Below are 19,269 nucleotides of genomic sequence, written 5' to 3'. Positions count from 1 at the left end.
GTGATTGATACATTGCAGCCTATTCACTGGGAACGTTGTGCAAAGCTTTTCCATAATTCATTACAAACTACTAATTACTTCTCTCAAACTGTGATGAAATTACTTTTCTTATTACTTTCTGGCAACAGTAATCTCACTACTCATTACTTCTGCATTAAATCTGTACCAACTTTAAAGTACAAGGGGAAATGGTGTAGGCCTTTCAGTACCTTATTTAGAAAGAAATAGCCACTCACAATGAACATCACTTAAAAGGCCTGTCACTATCCTTGCCTTTGAACAAGACAGACAATTATGTTTGATTGAAATTACAAATGGCTAACGCTATTTGGAAACCTAGAAGCTAGCCAGTAGTAGTCTTGTAAATCATATAAAGTTTACAAAGCTGTTCCTGAATGAATACTGAGTCAGTTCTGTTGATGTGAGGCTCTCTGTTCTTCAGAATGGGAATCTTTATCCATCAGTTTCATATTGTGCACTGCTCATATTCACAAAGTAATGCAGTCAGCTGATGCAAGTAGCACACGCAAATTATGTACACTGACAGGTGCAGATAATCTATATAGAGGAAAGTTATGGTTTAAATGCATTGCATGTAATTACTATAGCTTTGTTCAAGACAGATGAGTAATGGAAGTAATGCAGTTCTTTTTAAGTCAGTACCTTTGATGCAAATACAAAAAATTTAACTGTAAACTGTTACACCACTTCATTACAGGTAAAGGTAATTACATTCCTATTACTTTGTACCATGTTACCCTAACATTTGCTGACCAACTTACTATGTTCTAGCATTATGCTTATAATTTTAGCTTTATGCCCATTTAACTCATTCATTCTCAGCTGTTCACCAAGAAGAGCTATAACGTTTTCTTGATAAATATTAACACAGTCAGTAGGTTGATAAAAAAGGGAGGAATCTTTTCAAGGCCATGTTATCCTCCTCACCTTCATGTCATATTCAGTTTGCATTGTATAAAAACTATGAAAAAATAATTGTCCTTCTTATAAAACTTGCCAAAAAGTGGTCATGAACAAAACAATTATTAAAACAGTTATTTTATAGAATTTTACAAGTCTTCTAGCCTTGCAAAAAAGGCATCAGGCTGTTAACACAACATTCCTCCCACACAAACACGCACATGAGTGCATTCCTCTTAGACACGTTAATTGTATCCTGCAATGGAAAGGCACTGCGAGAGAATTAAAGCCATTATTCAAGACTCATCTCTGTATTAGAGAAATATAAAAGAAAAGGAGAGCTACAGAAATAATGAGGCTAAAGAGGAGGCGCTGCCTCCATTTGTCAAGTTTTGAAGCTGCTAATGAATTCAGTGGTGGAATATTGAATTTGAGCTTCTCCTCAAAGAGTCTGTGTGTGGGAGGACTGCTCAGTATAGTGTGCCAAAACACAGGCTTCACCACCACATAACTCGCAGCCAGCCTGTGTGTGTGTAGATTGCAGAGCTGAGCCTTTGATTCCCTCTCTGCTTTCTCACTCCTCTTTCCCTAGTTTGTTTCATGCTCAATCAATAAACTCATGTATGAATTCGATAAAGATGATTACTGTGCACTGTTTCAGTCACAGAAAGTCTGATTTTTTTCAACTACTTCACCCACTTCTAGCTTGGCTAGAGGCTACTGTGCTACTAATAATGAGGCTATTTTTCTTTCAGTAAAAGATGTCAGGCTTTGTACATTTGGATTTGCATTTTTCAAAGTAAGTAGGTCTGTCACTATCGATTCTAAGAGTAATGGAGTAATCTGGTGATTTGACGTGTTTTCTACTAGTGGCCAAACATTAAAAGTGGGCTCAGCTGAATATTAGTATGCTTTCAAATATTCCACAACACTTTACATAAAAAGATAAAAAAAAACGAAGCCTTTAAAAATACTGCATATACAATTAAAAGACTATGTGGCAAAAAAAGCATATATAGTCATATGCAAAACTTGATTTTCTAAGTGAGAATAAGTCAACACATTCTCTACAAGGGACAAATTGAAATGTTGCATTTTTCAGCAAATTTTAGTACACAGTTTCTATTTATTTGCTAGTTTAACAATTTAAAAATAAAAACATAATAAAAAACATAAAATATATAATATGCCAAAACTTTTGCACAGGCCACATTTTATGTTTTATTTTTCTGTGTAATTACTGAATTTAATATATATCTAATATATTAAATTCAGTAATTACACAGTAATTGTGCATTAAAATGTGCACATGTGTGTTAACTTATTGTCACGTAAAAAATGAACAAAACACATCATTTGACTGGGGCGTCCAAACTTTTGCATACAACTGTAATGTGCATCCATCAGGCCCTGTTTCAAGTCCAGTATGACCATTTAAAATGCACAATATCAGGGTACCTGCAGGTATCAGCAAGTTCAGTTAATGCATTTTAATACCATTATTACCATTTAATATCATTTTGAGAATTAAAATTATTTAAATGCATTAAATTTAATTTTAAGTCAAAATCATTTTGAGAAATCATTAATGCTGCTTTGAGCTAGTAATTTCATGAACAGTACACAGCCAAAAATGTTATTATATAGCAGTGTTTACTGCAGAAATCCTCACTTTATAGGTAGCTAGATTACCACCACTGTGATAATGCTAATTTCTGCTAGCACTTCTATGTAATACTACTTATGCCAGCTCTGCTTTAACATGGATATTTGAAGCATTTGAAACTTGTAACAGACATTCAAGTAACACAGTGCTCTTTACTTCCCATTACTATCATTCAGTACACCCTAGTTCTGAATGTTACTGGAGTAGTCTATTAGCCTGCTAGCTGTCTGCTGAGCTCTTCAGCCTTAAACTAGTGTGCTAATAGCTTGTAAAGTAGGCTTTATAATGACCTGTGCATTCAAACTGCAAACTAATCACCAAGCCAGTTTATTGAGAATATTCATTTTAATCAGTTAATTTGAACCGAGAAACTGATTTTAATTTTTAATTGAGTAATTGTACTGCCATAAAATCATGTTTACAAAAGCATACAAGAAAGCCCCCTCTTGTCTCTACTGTCCCTCATTTACTGCTCAGTACTGCCCAAGCAGCCATCTATATTAATCACCATTTATCATCACCTCCTCTTACCATGCTTTCCACACACACACACACACACACACACACACCCTAGTTGTTATGATTATGGCCTGGCTTTAAAAGTAATGTTTTAAGAGGTTGTTTAAGACCCAAGCAATCACTTCGAATGACAAAGCTGTTTTCAGTACAGATGCCTCCTAACAGCTGCAGATGCGTATAGTCTACGCATGTGTGTTTTGCTTTGATATACATTATATTGCCAAAAGTATTCGCTCGTCCTTCTTCACATGCATATGTACTTGAGTGACATCCCATTCTTAATCCATAGGGTTTAATATGATGTCGGCCCACCCTTTGCAGCTATAACAGCTTCAACTCTTCTGGGCTGTCCACAAGGTCTAGAGTACAGTGGTGGCGCTTTACACCACTGCATTCGACGCTTTACATTGCGCTTGGTGATGTAAGGCTTGGATGCAGCTGCTCGGCCATGGAAAGCCATTCCATGAAGCTCTCTATGCACTATTCTTGAGCTAATCTGAAGGTCACATTAAGTTTGGAGGTCTGTAGCGATTGACTCTGCAGAAACTTGGCGACCTCTGCGCACTACGCGCCTCAGCATCCGCTGACCCCACTCTGTCATTTTACGTGGCCTACCACTTCGTGGCTGAGTTTCTGTCATTCCCAATCCCTTCCACTTTGTTATAAAACCACTGACAGTTGACTATGGAATATTTAGTAGTGAGGACATTTCACGACTGGACTGGTTGCACAGGTGGCATCCTATCACGGTACCATGCTGGAATTCTCTGAGCTCCTGAGAGCGGCCCATTCTTTCCCAAATGTTTGTAGAAGCAGTCTGCATGCCTAGGTGCTTGGTTTTATACACCTGTGGCCATGGAAGTGATTGGAACACCTGAATTAAATGACTTGAATGGGTAAGTGAATACTTTTGGCAATATAGTGTATCTTTGTTCTCATTCTTTGGGAAGATGTATTAAGGTTGAATTTTTTTGGTTATTATTCTAACAGGCTACAAGAATTTATAATAATTTTGCAGTAATACTGCCTATAGTGATATATCATTTGAACAGACCAGTCACAGGCAGTCAGCAGCTGTACATCATTAGCTTCAACTTCAGTACCACTCTGCCTGTTGGTTTTCAAATGAATTAGCAATACATCTAATTCTAAATGCATTTCCTGCTATGCAGCATGACTCACTGAACATCAGGAGATCTAAAACCAAAATGAGGTTCTTTTTTTTACGGAGACATAATGATAAAAAGAATATAAAAAAATAGAAACAAATATGGAAAACCCTTTTAAAGCTACTCTGTGTAAGATTTGAGGATTTGGAAATTTGACTTTTAAATGATTATTTCAGGCTATACAGGGCGACACACATCAGTGCAGGCACACCATATTTTAGCTTTTTTTCCCACCTAGCTCAGTAATGTTACTTCGTTCCATTTTAACAAAAATAAATGCAACTTTAAAAAATTTGTATAATGATGACTTATAAAAAAATAAAAGTACACAAATTTATCTCAAAAGTAGTCAGTCAGCCAAGACATGTTTGGTCCAAAATCTGGAGCTAAAAGTTTAACATTGCTATCACATAAGGAAAGCCTAAACCCCACCAGGCTAGCAAACTTTGGACACCAGATAAGAGTGAAATTATGTACATTTCATTTTTGGCCAAAGGCTTTTTTTTTTAAAGAGTTTTGCCAGAAAACTGGCAATGATTGCTGATTGTTGCTCTGGCTAAATGGAGGGCCAGTTCTCTTGGCCCAAATCCTAAATTTAACCATAAGAGAAACAGCAGAGAAACTGGCCTTAGATCATCATGAAAGGACAACTTCCAACAACAAAATGTGAAGACAGAACTGGGTCACAACGTCACCAGACCAGGAGAACAGGGCTGCATGTACTGCATAGTGACGAAAGGCACTGAAGCACCTGCTGAGACATTTTAGCACATTGTGCCGGAGGTGAGATGAGACTGAGACTGCAGTCTTTGAACTGAAAATTACTTTGGGGTGTTTTCTACTTTTCACAGACGTTGGACAGAGAGCACATCAATCTCTGCTGTACGGTACTTCTTGTTCTCTCTCACTATCAGTGATGACTGTCTCACTATTCTGCTATCACTGGGAGAGTTTATGGTCCACTTGTCATTATTAGGACTCAATGGCCTTTATTCATCAAAGTTGCACATGGTCAAATCTGATTGTAAAATTTCACCCAGTTATGTTATTCATCAGTTTCATCTTTGGTGTATCTATATGATAAAAAAAAATTACAATAACAGTACTTTTTTTTGAAGGTATAAAGTCATATTATGCTGTGCATTTTTTTAATACTAATGAGACCACCTAAAAAATACAAAACATCTAATACACTGCAATAATACAGCGTTTCAATAGGTTTTGGGAAAATAATCACACTACTCATTCACATCATTGTACCATCTTAAAAAAGGCATTTTGTATTATGCCCATTTTTATTCTGTCTATCATTACAAAGTTTAGTCAGTAATGGCTCACTATGGCTCAGTAATTGGCTCACAAGCCACTGAATGCTATTGTTTTATTGGCTTCCTAACAAAACATCTGCATGAATTATGGCATGCTTCATGTAAATGAAGTACTGGTAGGCTGGCGCTTGCTTTCACGCACTGAAACTGGTTCATCATTGGTGCTCAAATCTGCGCTTGCTTCTCATCGTACAATACAGACTAGAGGAAAAGAAGAGAGTCTTTGCTATAGCCCATCATCAAAGCCAGAATGACAAACAGAAGTGAGTTCTTAAAGCTCTCTGCTTTATATATTTCAAACGCAGCCGGTGTGGAGGCCTACCCTTTTTCCCTACTTTTGTTGCTGCAGTTGAAAGATTAATAGAAAATACACAGCCATAAAGAGAGCACTCCATAAAATGATAATATTTCTCTAGCAATGAAAAAGTGTGGTAGCGTGACTCAACACAAAAGTTTATCCTGCAAAAGTCAAGGTCTCAACTGAGTTATTCCTCTAAGACTGAGTTTTTGTTAACCGCACAGTGAGTTTTGCAGGAGCTGATGCAGCTGAATACTGCTGCTGCCCCAAGATGTAACAGATTCAATAATGTGAAAGACACAACTGCATTGTGCAAAAGTTTTCAGCTTTGGAAAAGACTTTGAGAAAAAGAGTTGAAAAAAAAAAAACATATCTGATCCACAACCATGTTGATTTTAATTGGGCTAAGTGTGACTCCTGTCCTGCTAATGTACCTCTGTCAGAGCAAAGTATTCATGTCCCATTTGTCTTATGAAGACCGTTCTACCATTATTTAGTTAAAAGCATATCACCAACTGGACGAGACTCCTACTGACCAAGCCATGAGCCTTATTACTGCTAATTGGATCAATTAGCTTAATTATCTTAATGGCTGTTTATCAACAGGTGCCAAAAAGGTCTTTTGGAATCATATGACTCAAAGTGACCGTGATTGCCTTGAATGTAAGTGATACACTAAAACAAGTGATAATTTAAACTGACTATTTAGCACTTCAATTTTCAACCCATTTTCTACCTTTATTACCATTAAGAGTGTGGAGCTTGTTGCAGCCTGTTGTCAGAAACCAGAGGGTCTATCATAATAATTCAAAAGATTTTTTTTATTAATACATTTATTTGTTTATCACTACAAGAGAAACTTATGAACTTATAAAAGAAGGAAACCTCTCTTTATCCCTTAGAAGTAAACAGGCTGTTTTTGGTACTGTGCCTTCAATACTGATATATGTAAATGAGTTCTTTTCTGATTGGCTACCTTGTAGTGCGCATCAAAAGGCACTCAGAGCCGACACATTCCTTACAACTTCAATATGAAGGGGAGCAAAACTGCATGGGGAGGTGCATATGTGTAAATGAGTTGGTTCTCATGACAATGAAGAAATAAAATCCAATAAATTAAAAGCTGGCTGTTGTAGCTTAGTTTAAATAGATGGACTGTATGGACTTGGAAGTGAATGGTACATTTTGAAACTTAAAACAATGTGAGGGGAAAGCAGTTTTCTTTAAAATGGGCCCTAAGCACAATTAAAATATCTAGTACTGTTTGTCACAATGCACAATCCTCAAAATAAACAATGTACCACATTTTCAAATATTAATAACATTGTCTAGATCTATGAAATTGAGAATTAAGAGTGAAATTAAGAATATTTTCTAGCGATGCAACAACTCCATTGTCACTATTGGAATGTGATGAATGTGGTGAATTGCTACACAGCGGCCATAATCCTGTTTGTTCTCCACAAAAAAAAATAAATATATAAAACAGTATGGCAGTTGGCATGCAACACAATTGTTTCTCTTGTTTGGAAGCTCTGGCAAAGCTTCTGAATTTAAGCAGGAGTACTCCTTTGGATGTTTTTGCCTTTGTTTCTCTCTCGAACTGTGAGCTTTGCAAGCCAATTTGGTGTTGAATAATTGCTACATAAATAGCTTTGTTAACTATGCACTTTGCAATTTAATTATAATTGCACACCATTAACTCTTTGTCATGCTACTTAAACCATAATAGGACTCATTTTTCATTAGTCATAGACCAAGTACAGAAACTAATCTATACCTTCTTTTCTAGTCATCCCTAAAGGCAGCAATTCTGGGTCAAGATAGATGTGTAAAGATTAGTAAGGTCTTTATCGTAACCCATGATGGCAGGAGACTTAAACTGTTCATTAGCAACCAACAGCAATACAACCAGACACCAAGCACTAAAGCTCTGAAGATCATGATGTTCTTCATGGTATCTGACCATGGCATTGAGCCGTGTAATAGAATTGTTTTGCTATGACAAAATATTCAGTTCACTTATGTAATCGCAAAATCGAACCTATAAGTAATCTTGAGAAAGGAAAATAGAAGTGCATGTGGTAGTGAGTGAGTAAGAGAAAAAGGGAGAAGATAGAGTGAGAAAGTTTCAGCCACAAAGGATGCAGATAAGGATAGATTCTTTTTTTGGCATACAGACGTACTGATGGCCCCCCAAGCCTAGAGGGTTTAGACAGCCCAGCTGACAGACTAGACAGTGGGCCAGGAGAATGGTGCCACAGGCGGTTAGATTAGCTACTCAATAGAAACTGAAAGCACTGAGAACAGTTCTAAAACGTCCAACCACACTTGGACATCTCAATTGGGCACCTTGTGAAATGCCTTGAAGCAGCATTAACAAACAGCTAAAGGGGAATTCCACTGATTATTTCTTTGCAATTAGAGGGTAAAGATGTAAATAAAGTCATTCAGATTGGTTTAGTGTGAAATGCTCTGCTAGAGAAACTTACCGGGTCAGAATTGTTCAGAGTGGTGGTGATAGGAACCAAACGTCCACCTCTAAAAGCTCTCTCACAGAAAGTTATTACATGAAATGGTTAGGATTTTTTCTGCTAGATATCTGAGATATTGCTTTATGATAAATTTGACAATATTTTGGCCAAAAAACCTTATCTATTGTCTTAAACCCTAACTTTTAAAATCTAATCATGTTGGAAAGATGCATGCAGGGCGCTCTGAGGCAAAACAGTTTCCAAAGAAAATGTATGTTGTTCAGATTTACCACTATTTTACCATCATCACCATTCCATATATAAACTCAAATGACACGTGTAGGTTCTGGTTTAGTCTGGTGATAGTAAATAAAAGGGCTAAATCTGAGTCTGTACGTTTCTCTAAAACGGAGCATTCCAAATCAAACCACTCCGAATGACTTTGTCTACATCTCAACAATTGAATTATACAGAAAATTTGCAAAAGTGGTGGAGTTCCCCTTTAATACCAACAGAACCACTGCTTATCCATCAAAAAGACCCCATGGCAGCCAAAAAACCAACGTTAAAACTATGGTTCGATCTTCTCCTTCAGAGAGATTACTCTTTTAGAATGTACAAAGACTAAGATAAATAAGGGGACAATTAGAAAATGATAGCACTGTGCAAAAGTCTTAATCATCTGAAAAAAACATTTAATTATTCAAAAAAACACTAATATTAGAATAGATAGAAATTAATAACCAACACATTGTGACTATGAGTGTGCTTATGAGTGTTTTACCTCAACGATTTCCAAGCAAGCAAGTGCAGTGTTTATTTACAGTTACCATTCAATACCTAGTTCAGCTAATCAGTCCTTCATTAAACTAAATCAGGAAAAAAATCCATGCAATGACTGGAGTTCACCAAGAAGGTAGGAGCCAAACCTGTGTTCCTCTAAATGTATTATTCTAACCAAGGTACTAATAACTTTACTGAATACAAAAAGCATTATGTTTTACAGTATTTTTGTTTATTTGTATTTATTCTAATATTTAATATTGTTTTCACAGTCAAAACAATGCTGAGGTATACAGTTTTATACACTATACCAGGGGTGTGTGCAAATGGCCAGTGTGGCTGCAGGCTTTCACTCCAAACAAGCTGGAGCACACCTGATTCTACTTGTTTAATCAGTTGGTTTCAGTCTTCAAACATTTCATCAGGTGACCTTCTGCTTTGTTGGAGTAAAAACCTGCAGCCACACTGGCTCTCTGTGGATAAGATTGGACACCCCTGCACTATACAGTACTGCATATCTTAGTTGAACAAAGCTGTTAAACATACTAAGAGATCAGTGAACAGTGCTTATTGCATGCTTCCATTGTCTTAATACTTGGGATTATTACTAATGATGCTGTGGGTAGTTCTTGTGGTTGGTGTGTTGTCTTCTCAGTAAAAACTGATCACAAAAAAGTTACCATAACCAATCAAGAGCAGGACTACACCACTTTTTTCAGTGACAGCTTGGAGATGCCTATCAGAAGACAGAAAAGGGACCTAACTTTCCTCTTTGTCTCATCTCGTGCAGCATGCAAATAGCCAGTTCTTTGCATCACCACCAAGCCACCTACAACTGTGTGGCAAATTATTTACCAAATACAGGTTAAAGTTTTCCTTTAAAAGAGTGTCAGTGAAATAGCAGACTTGAGACTTAAGGCTGTCGTCTCTATGGCAACGTGAGGAGAGAAAATATAGCTTGACACACGCTGCTATCAGAGAAGGCAGACAAGCATGCAGGAAGTGCCTTCTTAACTCAGAATAATTGAGACTTGTTATAAAGACCTGCTCCTGTCCTGCAGCTCAGAGCATGAGTGCTGGCATATGTGCCATCATTTCCCTGGCAACACTATCCAGTAAAAATCAATCCCCAAAACAGTCCAATGGCCTTTCTTTTTTTGAGATTTTCACTGCTGACTAAAATAATCGGTGGGAAAGTATTTGAGTCTCAGATAAGTTGGAGAACACCTTCAAATCAAGGTGAGGCAGGCTAAATAACAAGGCCAAAAGTCTAACAAAAAACTGGGGAAAGCCATTCAGTGCAAGGCATTTATTTACTTGAACTGTATGTTTTCTGCTGTATATAAAGTGTATTAGTAATCTAAAGTCAAAATAAGCTAAATAGTGATATATCCATCAATGGTGGTACAGAAAATGATTTGTCCTGCTTTGTTATTTGTGTTTATTGTGTCTGAGCTCTACAAGAGAATTGACTGGTATTGATTTGGAAACACTTGTGGACTCTTTTCTGTCTTTCACTGGTTCTTGCTATGACTGGGCAAATTTGGTAACACTTTATCTGAACCCTTCCACATAACACTGACATAACCATGTATATATAGCAGATTTTGTCTGTTAATTTAATATATAAATATTGTCAGATGCCATAATGCTTACTGTCATGACAGCTTATGTCACATGCGCATTTTTGTATTGAATCATTGGTGTACATCAAACACTATGATACATGTCCTGACGGTTACCAGTACAATGTTATGTAGAAGGGTTTAAGCAAAGTGTTGCTGAATTTGCCGAGTCACAGCAAGAGGTCTGTAACTCTGGCAAAGTGTTTCCAGATCAATACCAGTCCTGTAGAACTGTCATATTTATGGCACAGTTATGTCAATGTTATGTAGCAGAGTGTTACCATAAATTCAAAGATATTGTTATAGAACATGTCTCAGGTGGCTCTGTAAGCAAGAATATCAAGGACAGTTCAAAGATATTGAACTATTGCAAGATGGAACAGAAATTAGCAGTGATTAGCAAAAAAGGATATGGAATGACTCTCATTCTGTGGTGCCAAAAAGGATTCTTTGGAGCTAAGCCATAGGAGAAACACATTTGTTTCTCTTAAGAACCATTCAGTTTCTTAAAAAGAACTCAGTCGAAATCACTCTGTTGAAAGTTATCGCGGCATCTGTATTCTGGCAACCTTATTTTTAAGAGTTTGGGTTGCTTACCTGGTTCTCGTCATCCAGCACTCTCATTTGCTCCTTCAGTATGGACGTCTTTGACACCTCCTCTTTCCTCATTCCTCGTTCCTTCTTTAGCTCAGGACTCCAGAAGCTCTTGATGCTGTTGACTGAAGAAACCAGCTTGCTGTCCTTTACGTCAAGCTCCCTCCTCAATATGTCATTCTCCCTCTGCAGCTCCCTCAACTGCTCCATCAGGGGGCCCCCGTCTCCTCTGGCCACGCCCCGCACGGCCTGTCTTAGCAGTGGAGAAGAAGGCCCCTGGTGCTGCAGCGAGTGGAGATGCATGGCTCCGTGATCTCCGTACCCCATCGAGTCTGAGTGAAGATGCCCCAAAGAGGAGCTGATGTTGGGGCTGCTGCCCATCGCGGTGGCCCTTCCCCCGTAGGATGTCCGGCTTGTGGCGCGCCCCAAGGTCATGGTGCCTTTTGGGTAGGCAGAGGAGGCCAGTGCCTCGTGATCACTCAAGTAGACTGGACCAGATGCTGCATAGGCAGCATTGAGGGACTGGATATTCTCCATGGACAGAGTTTTTCCACCACTACTAGACTTGCTGCCCCTGCTGCCAGCACTGACCCGCCGGTGGCCCATTCTAGGGGACCGAGGGAGGTGTGGGGATCGGGATGGGCTGGCCTCAGCATGCCCAACGGACCGTGCGCTGCCATACATTATGGTATTATAATTCAGTTATTAATATAGGTCTACTGTCTAGTAACTACTACAAATTACCCAGTAAGTGCAATGAAGATACGCAGTTATGAGAATGAGGTACGTAAGTCTGGGCCTACCAAAGGTTCCTTAGAGTGTAACAGGTTGATAAGTAGAGAATGTGCTTATGTGAAAGTCCTGTTTTGTTCACTTCACATTTTCTTCTTTAACCTTTCTTTTTTATGGCTTGGTACAATGTTGTGACAAGGAACATTATACTTTTCTATTACTGAAAACTCTTCTTTTACAGAGTTACTCTTTCAGAAGTATAACTGGCCTCGCAGAATTAGAATTATTCTTTCAAAGTTTGAAAGCTTGCAGGTCTATGTTTAACTGTCAAGTTCATGCAGCATATTTCAACAGTGTTGAAATGAACTGCATGTCTCAGGTCTCATCTTTTCCACAGTGGCTTATTGTCAAGCTACCACTTGGTGCCACACATGAAAAGATGTGCGTCATCTTGTCTCAATCTTTTGTGCTGGAATGCCAAGTGACAGCCTGGGGTGAAACTATTTGGAGTGTCATAGCAGCGTACAAGTCTCTCTCACCAAGAGGCTGCTAATTGCTTTGGAACTCACAGACTCACTTCAGGCCATCTTTAATATAATCTGGAGGAGAGAGAGAGGGAGAGGGGAGAGAATGAGAGAAAGGGGGAGAGAGAAAAAGGCAATGATGTCTACAGCGATATCACGCCTCTGCATACACTGTCTTCCCTCACTTAGATAAACAACAACTAAGTCTTGACAAAGGCACTTTGAATGGCCGCCTTATATTGACGTTCCATATGCATTCTGTCCAGGTCTGGCCACACGCCAGCACTTACTAAGAGGGAGTGCATTCAAACCATGAGGAACTGTTACATCTAATCAATTACCTTACTGATCCACAGAGCTCAGGGTCTGATCTAGAGAGAGAAAGAAAGAAGAAGCTTTTAAAAGAACATCCAGCTCCATAGTAAACTGCAATGCGGATATGTATTCAGGTGTTGAGAGTTTCCAAAAAATGTTCTGAAATCATGATAGCTTAAATGGAATTCCTAGGCATTTTGAAAACAGTGCTACCAAGAAAAGTACAGAGGAGTCTAAATTAAAACAGCCAAAGACAGAGGCAGGAAGAAACTGCAAATCAATGAATCCAATTAATTTAGACTTTTATGCACTATGTAAGAAACTATAACCACAATCATGACACATTATAATGCTTCTATAAGGCATTATAAACATGCCTATAAATGCACCTTAAGGTTTATTACTATTAATTGCTTTATAAGTTGTGCTCATTAAACTTTATATTGTCAGTGCCAAAGAAACTCCCAGCATGCACAGTGCATTATATCCAATAGATCTGCCTATTCACAAAGGCATGCTAGACCAAGCCATGATTTCTACAACATTAGCACTTAATTTATCTCCTAGTCATCAGCCTTTACTGAGAAACCAGGAATACAACTTAGAAGTTCTCATAGTGGTGTTATACATCATCTAACAATAATATATAGTTGCAAAGGTTTAGGCACTCCTGGACAAAATTACACTTTTTGTTGATTTTCTAAGTGAAAATATGTTAACACATCATCTGCAGAGAACACTTCTGCACATTTTAATGCACAGTTTCTGTTTTATTTTCTGTATTTAACATATTGTGGGGAAACATAAAACATAAATTGGGACCTTTTATATATTTTTCCAATATGATAAACTCAGCAAAAAATTGTGTTCTGTTCTAAAATATGAAGAACAATGTAATCTTTAGGTTTACGCCCTGTAGAGGACGTTAGCTTATTTTGGCTTAGAAAATCAACAAAACATACCGAATGAAAAGGAGATTCAAAACTTTGCATTTGACTGTATACGCATAATGTCACCTATATAAGCTGTCCATTTAATATTAAATGTTACAAAATGTAACATTATATGCACTATATGATTAAGCAGGTTTGTTAGTCTTAGTGCACTATGCAAGTTTCTTTAGCACTGACAGTATAACGTGTTATGAACACTACTATTAAAGCATTATGGTAACACTTTATAAGACATAACCACAACTTTAGTATCTCATTCACGTTTGTTTTAATGGTGTCTCTTAAAACAGAACAGAAATAATAGGAACTAATAATGATTCTCTACGAAATAACGTGATATGACAGCCAGCCCAGAGATGGACAGGGCAACAGATGGGTATAGGACTGAAATCCCTCCTCTTAGTTAAAGTGATTGGATGGTGATGTCATCTAAGTAAGCCTCGGTCGAGGGAGAGGATAAAGTGACTGTCAATCACTGCAGATGTCAATCCCTTTAAAAAAAATAATAAAAGGTCCCAAATCTGTCACCATCCAGACCCCAACAAGGCACCAAAGCTCTAGATGCCCCAAAGGGGGCTTTGACACGCGTGCAGTGCTAACATCATTAAAGTGTAATGTCATGTTGGCAGTGGATTAAGCCCCAAAGGTTTTATAATTCTTGTAGTGTCAAACTAGGCTAACGCTCGTGTGGGCTAAGGGCTAAGTGGGTAACATTCGCTTCAGGATGTGGGTCGCAGCAATTTCGCCAGCGCGCAGTCCTCCAGCTACATGTGCCACCAATGCACTGATGACCACTGTCCGTCTCTGCCTCTCTGAAAAGGACTTCGCTCAGTTCTCTGCTCCATTTCACTTTGTTCACATGCCTTCACTTCCAGCCTCGCCGCACTGGTTACAGAGCTTCTGCTTGATGTGTTACTCTGATGCAGTTAATAGGAATGTTGTATCATTACTTTGAGGTAGTTAATGAAGCCAAAAGGGTCACTTTGCTGAGAGGGTCAGCCTGTTAAGTGATCGCACTTTCAGAAAAGATGCCCAACGGAGCAACGTAACAATCCCAGTACCCCCACCCTGCTACGGTGCAACAGATCCAGTCGTATACGCACTTCGTGTTACCCTCCTACCCCCTCCCCCGAACGGACCACCGACCCTCATATAGGCGGATTATTCCCCATATGCGCTGCTGCAGCCCCTCATAAACTACATCTGAACAGCGAGCGGCGGCTTTACGGTGACCTACCAGTCCAGACGAGCCTAACAGGGTCCACTCGCCGGCTGAGGTGAGGCGGCTCCGGCTTGTCCTTACACAGTCCCGTCGCCTCCCGTTTCCTGGGGACGCTGCTGTGGGACGCTGGCGAGCCTGTTAAAGGGGCAGTGGGGGGAAAGACGGGCGCTCTGCGAGGAGGGCGTTTATCCCCATCACAGAAAGGCGGAGTTAGCGCTCCTTTTTAGGCTGCTGTCATGGGAGGCGAGGCAACTGACTCAGACTCTTTTTAATGCTGTAAACAAGAGGCATTACTTCATAATTAGACTGCACAAAAGAGGGTTCTTAAGTAAAGACAATGGTTCTACTTAGAACGATGAGTCGTACATGGAGCCATTTTATGCTTAAACGGTTCTTTGATTGTATGATGAAGTGGAGAATGTGTTGTTTTTGGTTCTATATAGAACTGGTTCTGTGTAGCACCAAAAAGGGTTCCACTACTGTTACAATGTCAAGCTTGTAACAATAGAAGAACCCTTTTTGGTGCTATACATGCCTGTAGTGTAGTTATATATGTATATGTAGTTATGTATGTATGTATGTATAAAGTTAGAAGAACCCTTTTTGGTGCTATACATGCCTGTAGTGTAGTTATATATGTATATGTAGTTATGTATGTATGTATGTATAAACATTTTCAAAAAGGTTCTATCCCAGCTAGCAAGGAAAGTCGCCCCAACTTTGGCTAACGTTACCCACAAGTTCTAATAATGCTTTAAAGAAAGCCTTTTAATATTAAGAACATTTCAAGGTTGTTTATCATTTCAAATAATGTTCCTGTAAAGTTAGATGTTAACTAAGACAACATTTTAGCTGCAATGATGTTGTCAGGGCCACAGGTTAGATGTTTTTTGAGAACGTTCCCTGAAGAAAAAAAAAATCCTGCTGAGAACATTAATAGAACATGTGCGCAATATTCTCAGAATGGTTTTAGGAAATGAAAGTATAGCCGGGAAATAGAACCATATAGAACACATTCTACATCAATCTGAAGGACCATTTTAACATGCTTGAAGTGGTTCTAGATAAAACTCATGATTCTAAATAGAGCTCGGAAGAGCCATCTTTTTTAACTGTGTAGTCGGATGGACTGGATGGGGTATTATAACAATAACAACACAGTTATGTGGTTACTGCCTTGAAACTGCATTGATTTTTACCCATGAAAGTCGTTACATAAAGTTTACACGAACTATTTTTCCTTGTTCTGTATTTATGTGTCTTGTATATAAGATCCTGTGGTCTGGTTCCTCCTCACTGCTTTCCTTAAGCAGAAAACAACTGACAGTAGACTCACTAGAACAGTGGTAAGCTGTTATGTTGTGAAGATGTTTTTTTGTTTCTGTTAGAGAAGTTCACACTTGGAATGAGCTGCGTGTATATGTGCAAGAGCGCTTTGCATTGTTATTGTGCTTTATTGTGTATGTTGTACTGTGCTGCATGGATTATTCATATTTTATGTATGTTTATGAATTTTGGTCAGTGCATTTTGCTTTTTGTACCTGCCCAGGGACTGCAGTTTCAAGGTAGCCAAGCTGGCTAAACTGATACATTAGCAGAAATATTAATTATGTGCATTGTCCTTGGAAAAGCTGAATAAAGTGTAACCCTTTTGAAATTCATGGCACGTTACATCATGAAACCAGTGGTCACTAATGATAACCATGAAACCATTTTCAGCAGGGAGCACACCCACACCACGTTATGCAGCCATGACAGCTGTTATCCTTTACCATTTTGAGTAAATTGACTATTTTTATGTTCCTTTTAAAAAATTATTTTTAAATTGAATTTTTACTATTGATCTAAAAATCTCAATAAAAATAATGAACAGCTGAAATAAAAATAGTGAACAGTCATCTTTACATAAAATATGAGCATCTAAACAGAGACAGAAATAGCTGTAAATCTGCTTGAGTGTATAGGAAGTTTGGTTCTCAGCATTAAACAGAATGTAATGTCTTTTTAGTTTGCTCTCTGTTTCAGCACTGGACAGCTCCTCTTCAGATTTGCGCATGCTAGATTAAATGAACTGCTCTATAGCAGTGGGTTCTCAGTCTCTCAATAGACCTGGAGAACCACCATCCTACACATTTTAGAGTTCCCAACGCACCTGATGCAACATGAACTGAATGTTAGGGTCACTGCTGAATAGGGGACTATGCCTCAGCAGCACCTTCACCACCTTATAAAAAATGAATAAAAATAAACGCCATGTGATACATGGCAAAAGACCCTCTATAAGGACCATGTCTCCATTTCACAACCTCAGCTGCGTAACTGCAGGGGGTAAATTGGGACTGAAGTGATATTGAGTGATTTGTTAACCTAACTTCATGGAGAGAATGGCATGATGAATAGTACATGTGGAAAAACTTACACAAGAAGCTTTCTCATTTTTATAAACCAGTTCTCATTTTTATACACACTGTCCAACTCAGATATATAATTTACCTTACATGTCCAAAAGTTTGTAGACAAACTCCCCATTATTTACTGACCTATATACATCAGACATCCAAAGGTTTGTACACAATTTCTCTATTAATACCCTTGAATTAATAAGAAATTTGGATGAGCTGCTGTACAAGCCACCGGGCACAGGCTGTACTTCATGACTAAACGATCACACAATAAATGGTGTTGTACCGGCAGTACTTACCTCATTTTTCACAACTTATTCCAACTGCAGGCCTACTAAAACTGCTAATCAATTACAGAAAAGTGACCGAATTTTCAATTAAGAATTCTCATTAAGGGCATCTTACAGTTCTTTTAACATCTCTGTCAAGTTGAGGATGCACTGTTCTTGCTCACACAGTATGATCGAGTCCTGCATTGACATTTTCAGTCACCTAAGGAACAGTTACACTTGTGTTTTTCCTTACATACCACACTAACGCACTAACATCACAGTAACTGAATGTGCACTTTCACCCACAATTCCCAGTCCTGTTTACTGATGTCTGTCTCATACACTCTTTAAAAAAGGATGGTTCTTCAAGGGTTGTTTAGTAAAGGGAATGGTTCTATTTAGAATCATGCGTTCTACAGAGAACCATTTTATGCTTAAATGGTTCTGGAGATAGATGGAGAATGTGTTATATATGGTTCTATATGGCACTAAAAAGGGTTCTTCTATTGTCATGATGTCAAGCTTGTAAGAATAGAACTCTTTTTGGTGCTAAATAGAACCATTTTACCATGCAAAGAACCATTAAAGCATGACATGGTTCTAAATAGAACGATTCCCTTTACTAAACAACCCTTGAAAAATCTTTTTTTAAGAGTGTAGATCTAAATGCAGATGTTACATCAGTCATTGGTTCTATTGAAACACCAGCCCGTTAAGAAGTCTTTATGACTGAAGTTCCTGCTATCCATGCCTCTTTCAAAGTCACTTGGATCTTTTCCACTTACCGTCTTAATCCTAAATCAAGGCCAACTAGGCCTGCTCAGAATTTTTACACATGCTATAGAGCGTGGTAGGATGTTAACTGCAGTACACCTGTTTGGAAGCATCTGCACTTGATATGCTTTTCCACTCATTTATTCATGTTCTTCCTTTAATTTGAACTGTACATCTGATGAGAACAGTTTAACTGTTTGCTGTCTGTTTTTGTCTTCAATTCATCAGCAACTATGCTAAGCTACTGTAGTTTCACATTAGGCTAGAGCCAGCATCCTTCCCAGAACAGACCCCTGTAACCTACCATGCATTTCCCTCATTTATTGAGACAGCAGGCTATATATTAAGGCTCAACGGAGCATAAAAAGACTCTCCAAAAATATCGATTCCATTCACTGCACTAGCCAAATTGTCAATTACATTAATGCAAAACTCAGTGACAACAAATAGATCTAATGAGCATGTGGGTTACTTGCCAAGGCAGTGATTCAGCTGTCACCGCACAGCTATATTTCTCAAGGCGGAGAGTCAGTTAATTATCACGCATTACTCTGAAACTCTTACAAAGAGGAACCGTAAGAATTCATAGGAAACAAGAAAGATAGAACGTTCTGTTTCAGTGAACAAGCCACTACAAGGGAAAGTCCCAGCAAAGTATTTTTGTTTAGCTACAGTTTGAAAAAAGCAAATCAAGGTCT

General features: G+C 38.4%; 1 protein-coding gene across 1 annotated transcript in view; it reads right to left on the bottom strand.

Moving 5' to 3' along the window:
* Positions 1–12,061, bottom strand: part of LOC118813373 (ERC protein 2) — a 205,342-nt gene extending 193,281 nt beyond the window's left edge. The window contains exon 1 of the mRNA XM_036578670.1: positions 11,381–12,061. Within this exon, the coding sequence (XP_036434563.1) occupies positions 11,381–12,061 (681 nt within the window). The remainder of the gene's footprint in view (positions 1–11,380) is intronic.
* Between the last annotated feature and the right edge of the window lie 7,208 nt (positions 12,062–19,269).

Source organism: Colossoma macropomum, unplaced genomic scaffold, assembly GCF_904425465.1.
Source record: "Colossoma macropomum unplaced genomic scaffold, Colossoma_macropomum, whole genome shotgun sequence".
NCBI classification, from domain to species: Eukaryota; Metazoa; Chordata; class Actinopteri; order Characiformes; family Serrasalmidae; genus Colossoma; species Colossoma macropomum.
This window is presented reverse-complemented; position numbering and strand designations above follow the sequence as displayed.